The sequence below is a fragment of the Stenella coeruleoalba genome (assembly GCF_951394435.1).
Source record: "Stenella coeruleoalba genome assembly, chromosome: 7".
Taxonomy (NCBI): domain Eukaryota; kingdom Metazoa; phylum Chordata; class Mammalia; order Artiodactyla; family Delphinidae; genus Stenella; species Stenella coeruleoalba.
Genome location: NC_137153.1, coordinates 68,126,207 through 68,147,160, shown reverse-complemented (window position 1 = coordinate 68,147,160; position 20,954 = coordinate 68,126,207). Strand labels below are relative to the sequence as shown.

Sequence of the window (20,954 nt, the reverse complement as noted above, 5' to 3'; positions counted from 1 at the left end):
GGGCACCAACAGAATCCTACCCTTAATTTACATCCTGAGGGACACACTCGTGCCATGTGCAGAATATCAGTGCTTAGGCTCTGTTAACATTAGGGTCTGTAAGCTGTATTTATATCACACCACCAGGGAAATAGCAGGGGAAATGGCTTTTGGCCATGCCTGAGAATTGTGGCTCTGGAAAATCCTGGCCCATTCTTATCAGCCAATGAGTTTAAATTCAGGTCACATTTTCTTTGATATACAAATTATAATGCCTGGAGCCTCCAGCACAGGAATGGAGCAGCTCCTTGGCGCCTGCTCCAAGAAATTCCCTGAGCATCTTTCCAGAATGCTGTCTTACTCCCCTGATGCAGAAGCTGCAATGACAACCATCTGATCTCACCTCCAGGGGCAAAGGTTTTCCATTACTGGTTTAACGAAGGCTTTGATTTAAACAGTATTTATGAAGCAACAGCCAGTATTTATTAAGGCTTAGATATAAACAGTATTTATTAGAATATATGTGTGAGTAGGTTTTCTTTCAAGCAGGGATCTGGAAGCTTTTATTGTAAAGGGCCAGATAGTGAATATTTTAGGCTTTTGAGCCATACTGTCCCTACCCAACTATCCAACTGGTTATCACAGAAGGGCAGCAGTCAGTAATATGTAAGTGATTGGGCCTGGCTGCGTTGCCAATAAAATGTTTATTTACAAAAATCATAGGAGACCAGCTGGCAGCTGACCTCTGGCGAGATAAATTTAAGACTAGATTCTAACTCTCAAGATACAGTCTAATTGGGATGGAATCTGAGTGACAAACCAACACACCAAGCAAATACTACTCATAAGAAGTGAAGACACACAAGAATGAAGGATGGAGCAGATAAAGTGAAGTATCAAGGTATTTGGAGACTCCTATTTTTATTTTTGTTTAATATTTTTTAAAATTTATTTTATTTTTGTCTGCGTTGGGTCCTTGTTGCCACGCAAGGGCTTTCTCTAGTTGCGGTGAGTGGGGGCTACTCTTCATTGCAGTGCACAGGCTTACTGCGGTGGCTTCTCTTGTTGCGGAGCACGGGCTCTAGGCGCGTGGGCTCAGTAGTTGTGGCTCGCAGGCTCTAGAGCGCAGGCTCAGTAATTGTGGCGCACAGGCTTAGCTGCTCTGCAGCATGTGGGATCTTCCCAGACTAGGGCTTGAACCAGTGTCTCCTGCACTGGCAGGCGGATTCTTAACCACTGTGCCACCAGGGAAGCCCAAGATCCCTATTTTTAAATTCAGACTTTGCAGGTGGTGACATACTGGGATCATCTAGGCTGGGGAGGGCATTTTTTTTAAGGATACGAATTCATTTACTCATAATCGGCTGTGTACCGGGAAGCTGTCCCACACCCTCCAGTGGAAAGAATCATGGCATGTGCCTCCCTGAAACAGGTTCAGTTTAATTCAGAAAACACTGGTTAACTGTGTGAAAACAAACTAACCCTGTGAGAGGCTGAAGTTCCTACCATCCACCTGGTCATGGATCCCAGGTCTTCTGCTAGCCACGCAAGTCCATGAGTCCCCGTGTTGGCCAGAAAGTATAAGAGTTGAAGACTCACATATCACTTGGCTGTACAGCTTGCTATTAGGTAACTAAGAGCATCCAATATCAGCTTCATCTATGGGGGAAAGTATGCATGCTTTTCTTGAAACATTGGTGGCTTTTTTATAGAGTTTAGTCTCTACGAAAATTGCCACTTCAAGATGGATTATAAATTTAAAACTTACTGCTGGAGCTTAAAATCACACAGACTGAGAATGAACATCTTACCTCATTTGCACCATCTGGAACCACTGGACTCTGCCTGCATTTCAAGAAGTGCCTCCTTTCTCTTTTCCCAGATTTGTTTGGGAACCAAGAAAATAAGATGGCCTAAAGAGCTTTGCACATGTGAATTAAACACTCCCCTAAGACCAACAAGAAACTTTTGTCGTATTAGAACACAGTTATTGAAGCCAGAGGACTTATTATATTAACTGAGTTTCTACAATGTGTTTTCTCCAAAGAAGGAAGGGGTACCTTGTATACATAAGGAATGGAGTTCCCATAATGAATGTGCCACTGGCCACAGTAATAAAGAGAAAAGCAGGAAGAGTATTCCCTGCTTCAGTCTCTGACATAGTGAAACCCAGAGAGTCCACCCTGAATGAGCTTTCCTTTTGCCTAAACCAGTGCTGCTAGACTGGTTCACAGCTCTGTTCAACTGAGTTAACCTGGTTTTGTTTCTTAAAAAAAAAAAAAAAAAAAAAAAAAGGAGTGAGCCTCATATACTTGAGTCATTTTTCCACAACTGCCTCAATTGCCTCTCTTTGTCAACCTAATGTGAAAGCAAGTAGGTTTTGCCATTTCTTTGGGACTTCATTCTTTATGAGGGCTTCCATGTCCTGTAAAACTTGTGTTAAATAAATGTGTATACTTTTCTCCTGTTAAAAAAATAGAAAAAATGAGTGAGAAATCATGCGAGGATTCTAAGGAACCTCCTTTGTGGAGTGCATGGATCTGGGAAACGACATTCATTCATTCATTCATTTCATCTTCAATGTCCCAGGCTCTGTGCTGGGCATACAAGATATAAAGAGAAGTCCTGTCCCTCAAGAAAGGGAAACTACATTGCAATGCTGTGTGATAGTGCTTTGTGGGACTGAGGACGGGGAAGGGACATTGGGTGGAGTTTTGAAGAAGAGATAGGAATCAGATGAAGTGAGGCAGGCATTCCAGGCAGAAGAAAATAGCAGAAGGCATGGCATCTTGGGAGGACAGTGAGACTTGGACTGGAATGCTGCAAACCTGGGGAGGAGGCATGAGAATGGCAGGCTGAGGGCATGGCTTCATGTGATTTGTGCGCCTTCCTGGGAGGTCGACGTGAGCCTATAGGCATGCGAAGCAATTTAGAGCAGTGACTCCCACCTGTGTCATTATCTCCAAAGGAACACCCTGAACAAGCGAGGAAGTATTGTTTAAAAGAAAATTCAGTGACAGTCCAAAATGGTAAGGCAGACTTTATTCCATCATGGTAGGTAGAGGTACCACTGCAATGGGATTTTGCAGTGGAGGAAAGAGAGTGGGTTCAACTCCAAATGAATACAACATGAGCCACTGGGAGTTGATAGCCAAGAAACTGAGTAGTGAGAACAGTGGATGGAAGGTTACTGTGAGGAAACGTCGGAGGTAAGCGGTATTCTGCCTAAACTGACCTCTAACAGGATTCTTGCTGGAGACAGGCCAGGTTAATCAGATATCCCCTGAGGGGTGGTGGAGAATGAGGAACATGATTAGATATAGAGAGTGATCAGATATTGAGGTATGGGGGCTCTGGTTAAACTGATTTAGCAGGGTTCTTGCTAAAACTAGATTTTACAGTGAAGTCCACAGTTAGGCCTAGGAGAAGGTTCAGGAGCCTGACTAAAGTGTGGTCAAGCAAAGAATCTTTGTCAGTATCAATCACAGAGGAACAGGAGAGTCTACTGGTTAAGAGCCAGACTGCCTGGGTTTGCATCCTGGCTCTGCCATTACTAGCTGTGAAACCTTGAACAATTTACTTAACGCGTCCTCAACTGTAAAATAGGGATAATGATAATACTATGTCATAGTGCCCTGGAAGAGCTATATAATTTCTTAACTTACTCTTTTTTGTCTGATACTATCAGAGGTTTCTAGACAGTCCCAACGTTGGCATCAGTAGCTACAGGGTCAATATTAGAATCAAGCCCACACAGGTGAGTTCACACAGTGCGTTCATTCTGGAAATGAAAATAATAGGAAAAGGCTTGCTCTGCCAGCAGTGTTAAGTTCCTCAGCATACAAACAGCCTCTACCCAGATGCCTGAGCTACCAGCTTTGTAAGGTAAGGAGAAGCAAAGAGAGAGCTCGGTAATAATTAGCTTGCGGTAGAAAGCCAAAAAAGTCTCACTGAGCTGTTAGTTATCCTGATGTCAAAGCACGGACTTTGAAGAGAGCGGCTGAGCTCCTTAGATCCTCTGAGGTGTGTTTAATGCTTATTGAACAAGAAGCCTCCTATAAAAGCTCATTGAATCTTCTGAAAAATTGGCCCAACTACAAATACCACTGTCCTCTATGATATTAAAAAAAAAAAAAAGTTAAAACAGCACCTGGATTGCTGAAGAACCAGGAGACCAGCCCATTGCTTCTTGACAGATGTTTTGAACATCAAATGTGGACCTGCTGAGAAAGGCTGCAAGTGAGAGCCTTTAGTTCATTTGCTGGGGACCATTTTTTTTTTTTAACTTCAAAGAATAGTCTGGGAGGTGATAGAACCTATTTCAAGGCAGTTCTTTGTATTAATGTCTCTAAGGAAAATAGATGTCATAAGTGAAGCGTGCACAGAAATATATTTTGCATGCTCCCCTCTGCCTTTTCTCTTTCCCCCTTTTAACATCCCAGGAGTATTAATTCAGGCCCCCCTGAATCAACAGAGTGAGAGCATAGCCAGCCTTGTTTTCTCTGGGGAATGAACTTACTTCTTTATCCTCATGGCAACCCAATGAAAGTAAGTAGGACCTTACCTCTCTATCTTCAGAGATGAGGAAACAGGAGATTGAAGAGAGATTCAGCCAATTTTCCAAGATTACACAGATCATAAGGGCAGCACCTAGGACTGACGCAGAGTCTCGGGCTCCATTCTGGAACCTTCTGCTGCCTGGGCACCAGAGCCTGGGAAGAGGTGCCTGGGGGCAGGCAGCCATACGTAGGTTTTCTATTTTACCTTAAGTGCAACGAGAGGCTTATACCTGCATGTGAAGTGGCCTGATTTATGTTTTAAAAAGATCTCTTTAGTGGCCATGTGATGAAGGAATACAGAAGGATTATGGTAGGAGTGAGGGAACGAACGAGTTAACACTTGTGTAGTGCCTTCCATGTGCCCAGTGACACATTTCATATTGATCATTTCATTCAATAATAACGGAGGCTATTGACTGAGTAAAATTTAAGTTCTAGGCGTGCTATAGGTACTGTTTCTGACCCTTACAACAGCTGTACAAGATGGGGTTGTTCACTTTGCTCCTCACAATTACACTTTACGAGGTAGAGGCATTTAAAACCTCCATTTTAGGGACTTCCCTCGTGGTGCAGTGGTTAAAAATCCGCCTGCCAATGCAGGGGACACGGGTTCGAGCCCTGGTCCGGGAAGACCCCACATGCTGCGGAGGAACTAAGCCCGGGTGCCACAACTACTGAGCCTGCACTCTAGAGCCCACGAGCCACAACTACTGAGCCTGCGTGCCGCAACTACTGAAGCCCACGTGCCTAGAGCCCATGCTCCACAACAAGAGAAGCCACCACAAGGGGCCTGCGCAACGCAACGAAGAGTAACCCCCACTCGCCGCAACTAGAGAAAGCCCGCACACAGCAACAAAGACCCAACGCAACCAAAAATAAATAAATTTATTAAAAAAAAAACACCCTCCATTTTATAGATGTGATCCCAGGGGGTCCCACCGAAGCCCATACTTGTTTCTCCATGTGCCGGTGGCCTCTCTGCTGGTGATGGAGAGACAGGAGTCCTCTGGATAAGAGGATGCCCCAGTGCAATGAGTTTCTTGAATGATGTGTCCATTCACAATTGTGAAGCACCATCAGATGCCAGACCCAAAAATCTTCCAGTAACAGTTAATTCTGATACCTTAATGGCAAGGTGGGGAGAGATCATCATGAAATTTTGTTCTCAGGTGGGTGGTAGCTTAATCAGAGAGCTCTCAGAGGAGTCTTTTGCCCTCAGTTGTTTATCTTTAAAACGTACTATTGTTTAGCCCACGCTTCCTTTGCAGTGTTTTCATAAAAAAATTCTAGTAGATTGTTACTGCTTTGGTCAGGAGCCAGCACCCCAGCTCATCCAAGCCTCCTCCGGAGGTGAAAAAACAAGTGTGGTTTCTTAAAGAGCTAGCAGGTGCCCCTAAATTCCAAGGACTACCTCTGTTTCTAGGCCACAGCTCAGCCTTAAAACTATCCCTGTTTTTAAAGGACAATCCTGGACTCACTGGTAACTGGACTTGTTAAAGAAAAGAAATTCGGTGATACTTGTTAAAGATGGTAAGGCAGACTTGACCTAGAACCATAAAGACAAGTGTAGGGACCACTACAATGAGATTTTGCAGTGGAGAAGAGAGACTGGGCTCAACTCTGAATAGAGCATGGAAATGGGAATTTATAGCCAAGGAGCAACGGGGGTGGGGGGCACGGGATGGATAATTATTAAGAGAAGACATCAGGGGTAAGGGGGATTCTGGCTAAACTGACCCAATAAGATTGATGTTGAAGACAGGCCAGAGTAATCAGACATCATCTGGGAGATGGTAGAGGATTAAGAGACCTGATCAGATGTCTAGGATGATCAGATATCAAGGGTAGGGGGTTCTGGCTAAACTGACTTAGCAGGGTTCTTGCTAAAACTGTATTTTGCAAGGAAGTACACAGATGGGCCTAAGAGAAGGTTCAGAAGCCTGACTAAAGTGTGGCCAAGCAAAGAATCTCTGTCAGAATCCGGCACATCTTGATGCTGCCTGCTGCGAGTTGCTTCTGGTCACCTCAGCCTGGTGACACCTCTGGCTCCTCTGAAAGCCCATGGTACCAGGTCTCTGCACCAGTGCTTTACAGAGCATCCAGTTTTTAAAGTGGGTGGGAAAGATCCAGTTTTTTAAATTTCCAATCTGCATGGATCAGTAATCTTTGTAAACTATAATAGAAATGAATTACTAGGAAGAAGATATAAAAAACAAAGACACACAGAACACTTGCCCGACTTTTTATTATTACATTCAACAGACATAAAATTCTGTTCAATTGCTATAAACTTTCAAACACTTACCTTTGATTTCTGTGCAGATCCTGTCGCACCTGCTTTGCAGTGTATTAGCGCACAGTTCCCTCTCATTTGTCAGTTGCTAAAGGGCAGGTGTTAGCTTCCAGAAGAATTGAGTTTTGGGAGTGGACCGTAAGGAGAGGCGGTCCTCTAGACTTCACCAGGCATGAGGCGTGGCCTGAAAGCCAGGAATCCAGGAGGCTCTTTAGAGTAAAACCCACCATGCTATGGTGATGTTTCACCTGTAAGAGTTTTAAATTTTTAAAATTATTTTTAATTGTGGTTAAAGTACACGTAACATAAAATTTACCTTTTTTTTTGGCCATGTCCTGTGGCATATGGCATCTTAGTTCCTCGACCAGGGATCGAACCTGCACCCCCTGCTTTGGAAGCGCAGAGTCTTAACCACTGGACCGCTAGCGAAGTCCTAAAATTTACCATCTTAACCATTTTTTAGTGTATAATTCAGTGGCATTAAGTACATTCACATTGTTGCATAACCATCACCACCACTCATCTCCAGAACTCTTCATCTTGCAAACTGAAACTCTGTACTCATAAATAGCTCCCCATTCTCCTTTATCAAGGGGGCCATATTCTCAACCACTGTCTCATACTAGCCCCATGCATGTGCTACAAAATCTAGTCCAGCGCTGCCCAGTAGACCTTCCTGTGATGATGGAATTGTTCTCTATTTTTGCTGTCCATTGCGGTAGCCACCAGCTACATGTAAGAGAGCACTTGAAAAGCCCTGTCTTCGGAGTCCAAGGTCTGGATTAAGTTACCATTTGCAGGACAACATCCATTGAGCTAGACCACACGTTCTCAACAGGAGCAATATGGCCTCAAGGCAGCAAAAGCTGGTTCCTAGGGTGGAGGGGGGACTTACTCTTCTCATGTAAAGAGCACTTATATACATTTAGTACGTGAACAGATGAACAGTTTGTGCTATTAAAATTTCATGGGATGGCTATGAGGAAAAAATATCTAAGACTGGAGGAGGGGCGAGTGGGGTGGAGCACACAATAATGAAAAAAAAAGAAAAACACTAAGATGCTAAATATGTTCTCACATGGAGGTCTGTTATGGGTGAAAAGTATTTTTGTTGGCCGCTCTGGGAACCATACCAAACTGCCCTGTATGAGTGGTTTTCAAGATTACCTGCCAAGTTCCTAATCTCTTACACAGGAGTGGATCTTTGAAATGGGCTCCCTTTGTAAGGAGAGGAATACCAATAAGAAGTGCAGTTTTTTCTGTCACATGGAAAGCATCGAGTACAAAATTCGTAAAGCATCTTATTTAATACACAGAGGATCCAGAAAAGAATAAGCCTCTGGCCTTAGAGCACTATGGTCAGCATGGTGATGGAAAAGCACACCAAGAGATGATGGCTGATCAGGTTTACCATTATCCTCTCCACCGCCCCTGTGCTATCAAGGTACAGGTTGCACTGAATTTCTTTTTTTAATACATTTTTTATTTATTTATTTTTGGCTGCATTGGGTCTTCGTTTCTGCACGCAGGCTTTCTCTAGTTGCGGCGAGCGGGGGCTACTCTTTGTTGCAGTGCGCGGGTTTCTCATTGCAATGGCTTCTCTTGTTGTGGAGCACGGGCTCTAGGCGCATGGGCTTCAGTAGTTGTGGCACACGGGCTCAGTAGTTGTGGCTTGCAGGCTCAGTAGTTGTGGCGCACAGGCTTAGTTGCTCCGCAGCATATGGGGGTCTTTCCGGACCAGGGCTTGAGCCTGTGTCCCCTGCATTGGCAGGCGGATTCTTAACCACTGTGCCACCAGGGAAGCCCTGCACTGAATTTTGTAACATATTTAAGCTTGAGTTTATTCATTCAACATTGCTGAGCACCCACTAAATGCTGGACATTCTGGTAAGGTCTAGAGATTATGCTGATGTCCAGTATGGTAGCCATTAGCCACATCTGGCTATTTATATTGCGATTAAAATTAAGCAGAATTTAAAATCAGTTCCTCGGTCACACTAGCCACATTGCAAGTGCTCACTAGCCATGTGTAGCTGGGGCTACTGCAATGGACAGCACAAACCAAGAACATTTCTATCATCACAGGAAGTTCTACGGGCAGTGCTGGTCTAGAATTTTGTAGCACGTGGATAGACCCAGTATGACATAGTGGTTAAGATCTGGCCCTTGGGGTCAAACCTGGGTTGGGATCCAGCTCCACCCCTCACCAGCTGTAGGACCTTGGCATGTCACTTAGCCTTTCTGAGCCACAGCCTTCTCTGTAAAATGGGAGTAATAAGGCCTAGCTCACGGGGTTATACAGTAAGCATAAAAGGAGATGATGCACTTAACATGCTGTCATTGCTCAATACACAGTGTCTATTAACATTTTCATTTTTATTATCATTATTACTGGCAGGTGGGGTGTTTAGACCACCCATCCAGACATTTTATATTCATGTTAAGTTCAGTAATGTTCCTGTTATAAAGGTTTTCAAATATTAGGCTGTTTCCCTGCATACGTTCCCTCCCTTTATGGCAGTCACCCACCCCTCATCCTCAACACTGTTAAAAATTGTTGAGAACCTGGATTTGAGTGCAAATGCTGCCCCCAATCAGTGGTGGCTAGAAAGAGTGGTAACTCTAGAGAGGTGGGGAAGTATGACTGTTGATTTGAATACACTTCTGATATATCCAAGAGAACTGTAGGACCTAGGTAGATTTGAGAAATGGGGAACAAAGCTCTTCCTGAAAGTAACTACAAGAGAGTTGCTGTACTCCAGCAGAGAGGAGCTGGCTGACTGCTTTGGAGGCTGTATTTGTTTAAAATATTTCCACCAAGAATCTCATTATTATGAAGCCTTTTATTGCCAGCTGGGATCTGGAATAAAAGCAGAGGCACCAGCCCATGACCAAATCATTAAGACAAATTAAGACATATCCATATATGCTGGAAACAATTACCCACATAGCTTTAATTCGTTTCACTGCTGGAAGAAAATCCTGAGCGGGGCGGGGGGGGGGGGGCATGAAACACATACCTGAGAGCAGTTCTGCAGCCACCCTGTGAGCCTGTCACTTGTCAGCGCCTTAGGGACTGGGAGATGCTTAAATTGGATGTCTGACAAAGGACAATATATCTGAAAATACATCTTCTGTTAGATCAGGGATACAGGTGTTTGTACCGGTTACTTGGAGTGCTGTTAAGTTGGTGATTTTCTTTTTTTTAACCCACCATTATTGTTATGAATAATTATTATAATTGTTTATCAAAATAATGTATGGAGCTCAAAAATGGAATAGGAACATTTTATAATCAAATAATACACTTAGCAAGCTTATATATTTGCATTATTGTTTGCTCTTTTTTAAGAGACCGAAGCTAAATATGAGATAGTTCATTGGTTTCTGAGTTGTAGCCTTCAGTGTCTCTTAATTTTTTTTTGTTATTGTTTCTTGTAGAATTATTGTTTTTAATTGTCTTAACATTAGGAAAAGAAAGTCTGCTCAGCCTACCACATTCTTTTTCCCAAAGAAAGAGAACAGGATCTATCATCCAGGTTATTCTAGTATGCGACTGCTGCAGTATACCCATCATATGGTAACTGCACAATCTTGCTCCGGAGGTTGGTTAATGAGCCCTTAACAACATCCTGGGGTGACTGCTAGAGGCCAGAGCCCCTTGTCTCAAAATATTAACTTCATAAGGAGCAATCAACAGCCAGAGGAATGGCGTGTTTAGAGTGAGAGATGACTTTTTCTGTCATCATCATCATGATAGCTTCCTTACAGATTTTTCCTGTACGTCAACTATGTACGATTATATTTGAGGAGCATAATCCCCTAGTCACTTAAAAAAAATGGATAGGCCTTTTATAGCATGAGGAGTGAATATAAAAGCTGCTTGTGCTTGCTGATAGCCTGCAGGTTTACGACCTTTTCCTCCGGGTTGTCTCATGACAACCTCTTCGTTTTTCCTGCTACCCTGTACTTCAGGTTTTGCAAACAGTTATGGAACAACTCGTGTGTTGAAGACTCAAAAATCACTTTCTATGGTGATGGTTTGATTCAAAATGTGATTCTCATTTTGGAAGTCGGACAGGGTAGTCTGAAACCTTCAAATGACGGTTTGCTGAAAGATGACTTGGTCGCTTCTGAACCTGCCTCGTGTCCCACGTAGAAGCAGTCCAGTTAGAGAGATGCATCATTTGATTCCATTTATATGAGCATCTTTGATGGAACGCAGAGGTTTCTAGCAAGGAGGGATGTGTGCCTTCCACCTCTACAGCTATCCTTGGCACTCTACACAACCATTTCAAGTCAGGTAACATTCAGTCATTTTACTGGCAGCCAAAGACCATCTGAAACTAGATCTAACAATGTGGTCCTAAGTCTCTTTGATTACCTGTGCCCTGGGAAATTTTTATTTATATCCCAACTCCAACTGGGATTGTAAGGAGTCTCACAATCAAAGCCATACAGAATAAGGTTGTAAACATAAAAGCAATTTAAAAATCATGAAAAGAAGGAAATTTGCTAGCCAGGATGGATAATGAAATTACTGTGATTTATTATTGAATTTGGCCCTGAGATTGTCTAAAGATCCATCATTAAGTAGATGATTAAATACCTGTGGTACAGCCACATGACAGAAGATTATGTAGCCTTTAAAATTATCTGCGGGGTGAATTTGTAACAATAAGAAAAGGTGCTTATAATACAGTATTTAGAAGAGAGAGGATTAAAAACTATCAAATTATCTCAGCCATGTTTACAAAAAATTGAGAAAAAAATATGGGGATAAAATTCACCAGAATATTGACTACAGCTGATGACATGAAATGATTTTTGTTTTCATCTTTGTTTTTTCTTTTCTTCAGATAATTACAATGAACATATATATTATAATCACATGTAAAAGTTATTTTTTTAGTTGACTCTCAGATTCCTGACCAAAAAAGGCAGAAAGGGAAACAATCAGGAGTTACATGGTTTTTATTATGTGATGAAAGAACTTTCTCAGTTCTTCAAGGTAAACTTTTCCTTGATACTGAATCCCAAAAGAATGTTGAGTGATAGAATGTACAAATCTTGATAAAGTTCTTAGAGCGGATGCAGAAGGGGGGACTCCTTTTACTGTCTCAAGACCACCCCCAAGAGCAGCCAAAGACACAGCACTCACTATGGGCTAAAGTAGTGGGGATTAGCCAGAGGGGAACTTGCCTCCCACTAGGCTTCTGTCTCTTAATTCTGCATTTGGAATGTTGAAGTGGTTCTTTTGCCCATTGCAGTTATTCAAACAAAATGTGTGAGATAGGCCTAGCAGATGCAGACACAGCTCTCAGCTCTTTTTTTCACACCTTGAGGATTGAATCACCACCAGTCCTGGAAATTTTTTTGAGTAATATAATTTGATTTCTCCCCCCTTTTCAGGTGTTGCTGCACTGGATTCCAACATATCTGGAAAAATCGGTCTACGTGCTGTCGTGTATTATTTCTGTACCACTGTCATTGCTGTAATTTTAGGTAAAATTTATTTCTGGATCCTTATTTTTCTGTATAATTGTGACTTTCCAGTTAAAAGTAGCTGGCTTTTAAAAATGCACACTTTTTTAAAATCAGAAAGTACAATTGTCAAACTACTATGAAGCTTTTTGGCTTGAAGTCAGCACAGCACATTTTATATGAACAATATAATACTGACTGAATTTCAGCCGTGGTACTGCTTATTAGTGTCTCTAGTAAGAAACAGAAAGAGGGTGACAGTTCTGTGTCATATCTACCTTATCAGGTAGAAAGAAATGAAGCCAAGAGCTAATATAATCTTTAAACTTGATAATTAGTCTATAATAGTGGCTTTGAGTATAATTATAAAGTATTTCCAGAAAGACAGCATTTCATTAAATTTCATGTAGTAGCCAGAGCTAACAGAGTCTTGCCAAGTATAAATTCCACTTGAAAGAGGGAGAATGTTCTAATGAGGGAATATGGTTGCTCTTATACCTTTGGCACTCTTTTGTGAAAAAAGTATGGTCCATCCTTTGGGACCTAGTGTAACATCTTAAGAAGGATGACCGGAGTGGGGAGAGGAGTGTACTCAGATGTTGCAGCCAGTTTGACCCTTGCAGCTCTGCTTTAATGAACTGATAAAAGGTGATGAAGATGTGGTGACATTTTAGGGGTATTAGGCCAGGGGACTTAGGAGGGCCTGAACCCCGCCTTAACTCAAAGCTACATCTCCTCATGAGATTCCTGAGGGAGGCCAACGCAAAGAACAAAGCTGGGCTTATCTATTTTCTGCAACCCTGAGACGGAAGAGTGGACCACACCCATTCATTGCCCCTCTATTGCCCAGTGACTCCTCCCATTAGCAAAACTGACCCATTCAGCATCCTTAAGTCCCACCCCCTTGGACTAGCATTTCTCCTTGGGAAGAGTGATAAAGGGCATGGGGCCTTTTCTTCTTCACTCCCCTCCAGTCAAACAACCTGGTCTTTCCTAAAACCTCCCACCTCTGCTTGAACACCTCAAGAGGAACCCATTACCTCCAGAGGCCAAAATGGGGCTTTCAGATGCTCTCTGTTTAGACATTTCTTCTTTACAATGAGAAGAACTATCTCTCCTTGGAACTCCTGTCCTCATTCCACCCCCTAAGAGTCACACGGAACAACACTTCCTAACCCAAATCCTTTTGTGGGTTACACAACAGCTTTCCAGATATTTGAAGGCTTGTGATATGAAAGGAAGATAAGGCTTATTCTGTATGAGCCTCAGAAAAATAAGCAGCAACTGTGGGTAAAAGTTACAGAAAGATGTTGAGTGAGTGCCCTGAGTTGGAAAATGAATTATTCTCACCCTAACCCCTGCCTAGGCTGATCTCATAAGCTAAAGAAAAGAAAAAAAGCGGATTCTCATCAGCAGGTGTTTCCAGAAGCAGTTCTGGAATGCAGCCCCTTCATTTTTTAAAAACACACATGAAGAGTTCTTTCTGCTTCATTTAGTTGGAAAAGTAATAAAGGCAACTGCTGAGGTCCCCACTGAGGCTTGTTGTTTTGGCTGGACCTCAGGGTCCCCATCCCAGTATTGCCCGGTACCACCAGGCCTATTGCTTCTAAAATGGATCCACGAGGGGTGTCAGGTGCCCTGGGAGGTTCTTAATGCTCTGTGGGTGCTATCTTTGGTCATAGGTATCGTGCTGGTGGTGAGCATCAAGCCTGGTGTCACCCAGAAAGTGAATGAAATTGACAGGACAGGCAGCAGCCCTGAAGTCAGTTCAGTGGATGCCATGTTAGACCTGATCAGGTGAGTGTCTGGCCAGCAGGTGGCTTCATAGGCATGCGACCTATGTGGTCGCACAGGGCCCCATACTTGGTTTAATGCTCTGCTGTTGCTGTCTTGAAATTTTTAATAATTTTTGAATTATTATACATGTTCATTTTGCCCTGGACCCTGCAAATTACACAGCCAGTCATGCTTACCACGTCATGGTTCCGAGAGGGAATGGAAGGAACAGCGTTCTCTGTCAGGGTTTAGGATGGACAGAGATGCCTAAAGTATACTTGTTGCGTTAAGATGCCAGGCTGTGTTAGGTGGTCAGTTCTGAAGCATACTTGAAGAAATACATTTATTAATTGTACAGGAGAAACCCTCTTATCTGAAGCAATCAGGGCTGGAGATTGGTCAGTTAATTAAAAAAAAACAGCATTTAAAGCAGAGAATCGTAAATATGCATTACATATTTTGTTTACACTTAAAACTTAAATGCATTTATTTGCCAATTTTTTTATGTCGGGCCAAGGTCTTCTCTTAGAGTGTGTCAGTTGATTTTTCATATTCCTGTTGCCTAGGCTGCCTTTATAAACGCATCATCTGCAATTTCCAGATTCAGTTTCCATGAAGTGGAGAAACAAAACCCTTAGAAATAGCAAAGAAAGCTGAGTGCCGAGTTCTTCCGGTTGTTTTTTATTTCAATTGTCTTTCCTTACCTAATGCAACCACAGAAGTTTTACTCACTTGCCTCGATTGAGTTTCCAGGCATTCCAGCTTAGTTTTTTTTTTTTTTTTTTTTTTGCAGTACGCGGGCCTCTCACTGCTGTGGCCTCTCCCATTGGCGGAGCACAGACTCCGGATGCACAGGCCCAGCAGCTATGGCTCACGGGCCTAGCCGCTCCGCGGCATGTGGGATCTTCCCGGACCGGGGCACGAACCTGTGTCCCCTTCATCAGCAGGCAGACTCTCAACCACTGCGCCACCAGGGAAGCCCCCAGCTTAGTTTTTACGGAAACTGCTCCTTCCTTTTCACACTTATAATGCATTGATTTACATAATTTTTAATTCAATAATGATTATTTGCAACTGGCATAAAGAATTTGGGAACAAGTGTAGTGGACTCTCATTATCAATGAAAACAGAAATGTGGAAAATATTAAAGAAGTCTCTTAACTGTGCATGTCTACCTGCCAGTGTGAATTTCACCAAGGACAGCAGGCATGTCAGCTACTCGGTGAATCAGTTAAGCATGACAGGTGGTTAGGAGAGCTTTCTATCTATCCCTGGTTGAAGCTCAGCAGGGAAAAATAAGTCTTAATACAAGGAAGTATTATGTAAAGGAGAGGCCAGAAGAGAAACCAGAGTACTAATTTTATCGCATAATCATTTCCATCAAAGTATTGGGTATGACCAAAAAAACCCCAAAAAACAAAACAAAACACTTTTGCCTTGGGCTTCCCTGGTGGCGCAGTGGTTGAGAGTCCGCCTGCTGATGCAGGGGACACGGGTTCGTGCCCCGGTCCGGGAAGATCCCACATGCCGCGGAGCGGCTGGGCCCGTGAGCCATGGCCGCTGAGCCTGAGCGTCCGGAGCCTGTGCTCCGCAACGGGAGAGGCCACAACAGTGAGAGGCCAGCGTACCGCAAAAACGAAACAAAACACTTTTGCCTTAATGTAATACTGCTTGTCCTGTCTCCAACAGGAATATGTTCCCTGAGAACCTCGTCCAAGCCTGTTTTCAGCAGGTAAGAATAATGACTTTTGCCCTCAAGTTGCTCCCCTCTTCCCCCTTGCCAATTAAGATTTTTTTCCTGCTATGACCCAAGAAATGGAATTAGCCCGTCAAAAATGACAGGAAATGCACCTGTGAATGGAGGAATATCAGGTGACCTATTTCGTAACCCTAGTATTTCCAGGCACAGTGACATGCCTGTTGTAGCTCCTCCGTTTTCCCTTAGGCTTTTTTTTCTTTCCTCCAAAAGGGCTCAACTGGAGCAAGTCAGGAACCTGTCAAATAATGAGTGTTTTAAAATGTGGCTTCTAGTACCTATTTTTGGAGAACCACATTATATTTGTGAAGAAACTTAGACTATCTACAGATATAATGCAGTTAGAAAAGTAGCCCTCCACCTCTTCTTTCCTTTCCCTCCCATGGTGGGAAATCAGTATCTGACCCACATGGGTGGTTAGTGTTCCTGGCATTTGGTCTTTTCTTTCATCTTTACATGCCCATTGCTGGCACTCTACAGAGCAATATAACAAAGCCAAGATTTTTTTCCTTTAGGAAGTTTAACAATCTCTTCACTCCATTTCCTTTAAGGCTTTTTCCCTTGTTTATCTATGCACTTTAAGACAGCTGAGTCTATCACAAGCTGCTGAATTCATTTACATAATTACAGGAACACAGACCTCTGTGTAGACCAATAAAAATGGCAATTAAATTGCTCCCTGCCGACCTCCAAGAGGTACAGAACCACCTCTATTTAGGGAGTGCCTTTGCAATTCAGCCACAGTGGTCATTTGTAAGGTTCCTGGTGTTGGCAGAGCCTCGTAAGAGTGACATTTATGCCTGGCGTGATGATATACTAGCTCTTTCTTAAACATCTCTGCTGAAGTCCAGCAGAATCAAACAGGGCTGAAGAAATTCAACAGAAATCTCACTCACGTAATAGCCCTAAAGGGACTATTGACTTTGGAACAACCGTATAGTTGTGGATGTTTGTTAAAGTCATGGTGACTACATTTATCCAAATGATGAGGTTTTGTTTTTCCAGATTAAAAATAATAAATGAATGAATAAATAAACAGAAACAAAAATGATTCATAGGATTCCTATAGAGTCTGTCTGGTAAAGCAACTACAAATAAAACCCATGCTTTCTTTCACATTATTGCTCCATTAATTGGTCGCTTATTACAGAAGTTAGAGAGCATTTTGACACCATTGAATGGTGGCTGTGGAGGTCAGGAGGTTGGATTTCTCAATTCCATTTTTGCTTCCAAAGCCTCATGGGAGGTACCATCCAAACCTGAAGCCAACAGAGGCCTCGGAGGTGGAACCTTTCAGTGACACTTGTCTGGCCAAAGTAATACTCCTTTAGCCTCAGAAGCTTAAAAAAAAAATCTCTTTTTGTTTGTTTCTTTGACCTTTTTTCCCCTCCAACGTGCAGTACAAAACCACACGTGAAGAAGTGAGACGTCCCGATGAGCCAGGGACTAACAGGACGGAGGTGTCTGTCACAGCCATCATGACAACTGCTATTTCCAAGGTACCATTTCCATCCTGTTGTTTGCTCCCTTCCCTGGTAGGCGGTGCCGAGCCATGAGTGAGCAGGAGATGGAAATAAGTAGATCCTCATTGTTCGCAGATGCCACGTTTGTGAATTCACCTACTCACATTCACAGACACACAAAGAGTGGTGAAAGTTTTAAGTTGCCCAATGCACATGTTCCCCGCTGAGGCTGAACAAGGCTACGCTCAGCCTTCTTGGTTCAGCTCTTACACGGTAAATGAGTGTCCTTTGTGCGGTGTGTTTATGCCACATTTTTCACATTTTTGTACTCTGTCTTGGTGATTTCGCTGTTTGAAATGTCCCCCAAGCATCATGCTGCAGTGCTGTCTAGTTAGTTTTCCCAAAGGCAGGCAGGCTGATGTGCCATATGGGAAAATACATGTGTTAGATAAGTTTCATTCAGACATGAGTTAAAGTGTGTTGGCTGTGAGTTCAATGTTAACAACTAAATAATATACATTAAATAAGGTGTCTTTGAACTGAAACACAGAGAAAACAAGCTTTTATGTTGATTATTTGGCAAAAATGTTGTGACTGTGGATTCCCAGAAACCTAATCCTATATTTCCCCTAGGAACATTGATTCAATATTCACTAATTCAGTGTTCACAGCCACTTTATAGAGTGTCACTTCTGAGAATAATGAGAAGCAACTGAACCACGCAGAGAAAAGAATGAGCCCTCTCACTTCTGTATCTCTGCCACCCAGAGTTGAGTTGGGCACCTCTGGGAACTATGTTAGATTTGCAAGACTACTTAAACTGTAGGCCTACAGTTCCTTATCTGAAACTCTTTGCCCATATTTGATACTGAGTTCAGAGCTTTTCACTTTAGAAGGTCCAGGTGGTGTATGTACTATATGTTATACAACATCCTTAAGTGGAATTGACAATAACATTCTAGAATCAAGCACATCAGTATTTCTGCAACTAACTTGTGAATGTTCTACCAAGTAAGAAAAATAGGCTATATGTAGCCTCATCTCAGTTCGGGATAGGTTTTGCCACCAAGAGTTTGCCATAAATTTATCAATGAAATCAACAGGCTTTGAGAACTTCGGGGATTTCAGCATTGGAGATTAGATCGTGTGGGCCTAAAGTAGTATATCTGTAGCCCTGTAGATCGCTCCTGAAGGTACTGTGCCTTCACACAGAAAGGAAAGATTTAAGGAAAAAAGAAATACTCAGTAGACTTAAGAGTTCAGGTTAAGTAGGCCACAGTTAGCTCCCTCTTTCTTCCTACAGAAAGCCCTCCATGACCTAGCTCCTCCCTGGTTTCCCAGCTTATTTCTTGGTGAGCCCAATCTATTCTATCCAGATCCACCTCCTCAATTAGTTTCTATTCCTGCTTTTTGATATGGTTCCATAAAGATTTTCTGAGCACCCTCCATGAGCCAAGCCCTGCTGGGCATTGGGATTACAGTAGAGAAAAGACAGATGTGACATATGCCCTCATGTGAAGAGTGATGAATATTAAAACAGGGAAGAATAGGGTACTCTGGGGCATTCAGCAGGGAGGTTTAAATTAGTGTGGGGTCCATCAAGGATGAGTAGGAATTATTCAAGCAGGGTACAGGGACCTGGTGCGTGATGACTTTTGCCTTCCTTACATTTTTCTGGACTGTGCTTTCATCTCCTGGCTGCCTACTGCTCAGGCCTAGCTTTCCCTAACCTCACAGCCCTCATTCATGTCCCCAGTCTCCATATGATGTCTGTAACTCATAGCTTGGCTGTGCAGCTAATTACACACCACCTTGCTATCATTGGCTCCTGTTTCTCACAGTTAGTCTTGTCTATCCAGCTGCATTTTAAGACTTTATGCTGTAGCCAATGCAGTTAGCACACTAACTGCTCAATAAATGTTTGATCATGTCAGATCGTAAGTAAGAAATAATCGGTACCCCAGTGGCTCGTCCACGTAATTCTTTGTAAACCTGGTTTGCACCACTCAGAATACGTTATCTCTCTGTGAAATCTCTCAGTAAATCTCAGCTGCACAACGCAGATTGAGTTATCTCTCGGTATATCTCATGCTCTTCTTACCCAGCATAAAACAAAGGCATGGTTCACAGTAGTATATGTCTGGTTAATTTTTATGTCTCTAAAATCCTATTGGTCATCCAGGATTAGAGGCAGAAAAGAATATTCCTGTGTTCATTATCAGGATAAAACAGATAGTAAAGTGTCCTAAAAATGTCCACACTGGTAAATATTTTGAGCTTCCTGCATTATTAATCTGTATCTTTTTTATGCGGACTCCAAATGTAACTAGTAGTTAAAATAACCCTGAAAAGTGCCTTGATTCTAAAGTTCTTATTAAAAATTTAAAACACCCCAGAATAAGAAATCTTCAAAAGAAATATTCAAATACGATTTGTTGAAAGAAAGGAAAAAAGACACACTTTAAACTTCAGTGGCAGAGGGTGGGGGGCAGTAAAATTTGACCCACGCGTAGGTGTTTGTGTTTTTAATTATGTTTCCCAAAGTTGTTGATCCAGAGTTCTTGCTAGAGCCACTGGTTTGTTTGGCTATCATATCTTTCTGTTTCAGGGTCTATGCATTCTAACAAGATTGTACTCATGCATCAATGTATTTTCTTGGTTTTGATCCACAGAACAGAACAAAGGAATACAAAGTCATAGGCATGTATTCAGACGGCATAAATGTCCTGGGCTTGATTGTCTTTTGCCTCGTCTTTGGAATTGTCATTGGAAAAATGGGAGAAAGGGGACAGATTCTGGTGGATTTCTTCAATGCTCTGAGTGATGCAACCATGAAAATCGTTCAAATCATTATGTGGTGAGCACACGCCGGTTAATGCCATCTTGCTTCCCCTGACCCTTCAAAATTAGCATGAAGAGATTTATGTTTCTCAGTTGATCTCACCTTAGAAGAGGGTATCCAGACACTGGAGTATTAAATAATTCCATGTATTACTTAGGACTTAGGTCACTAACAGAAGTCTAGATATCAGCCATTGTCTTTTCTACCAAAGTCCTTGATCATCTTGCAACCAAGCAACATTTATGTAAGCAATAACTCTTAAAGGAGTGATTTGAAAGAGTTTCCTGCACATCAGAACACAGGTGCTTTCCTTCCCAGGCCCCAGGCAGAAGGGATATTCAGAATATTTACAGTTGGTACGACATGGGCCCTAACACATCCAAATAAAAGCTGCCATTGGTGAGCATAGCAGTGGCACCACCTGAGTATCTGCCCTGTCCCTAGAGATGCCAAAAAGTCCACCTTTCCTAGGAGACCTCTGCCCCGCTTATCTCATAGCAAGTTGGTTCAAAGTATAGACATTGACAGTGACATTTCAGTCACTTAATCCTGCTGAACCTCAGCTTCATCGTATGTAAAAAAGGATAATAACGTCTGCCGCTAGAGCTGGGAGAAGTACATTAAGTGAAATGGTGCATGTAAAATTCTTAACCCAACACAAAGCACGTAATGACAGCTCCACAAACAGAGCTATTATGACGACTTGCACGACTAGTTCTACTGCTCTGTTGCTGATACCACTACCTGGGAAACAAGACAACCATGTCCAGAAAGAGCCTAGTGGCCATATTTGGACGGTCAA

The 20,954-nt window shown here is 42.6% G+C and overlaps 1 protein-coding gene across 2 annotated transcripts in view; it reads left to right on the top strand.

Annotated features, from left to right (window-relative positions):
• Window positions 1–20,954, top strand: part of SLC1A1 (solute carrier family 1 member 1) — a 63,655-nt gene that overhangs the window by 28,884 nt on the left and 13,817 nt on the right. The window contains exons 1-6 of one of the 2 annotated variants that reach the window (XM_079926509.1): window positions 517–880; window positions 12,244–12,336; window positions 13,998–14,112; window positions 15,781–15,823; window positions 17,248–17,346; window positions 19,983–20,167. In XM_079926509.1, coding sequence (XP_079782635.1) covers window positions 847–880; window positions 12,244–12,336; window positions 13,998–14,112; window positions 15,781–15,823; window positions 17,248–17,346; window positions 19,983–20,167 — 569 coding nt within the window. In that variant the 5' untranslated portion in view covers window positions 517–846. Of the gene's footprint in view, window positions 1–516; window positions 881–12,243; window positions 12,337–13,997; window positions 14,113–15,780; window positions 15,824–17,247; window positions 17,347–19,982; window positions 20,168–20,954 lie in introns of those variants that run through there. The other variant, XM_079926508.1, reaches the window with a different exon arrangement.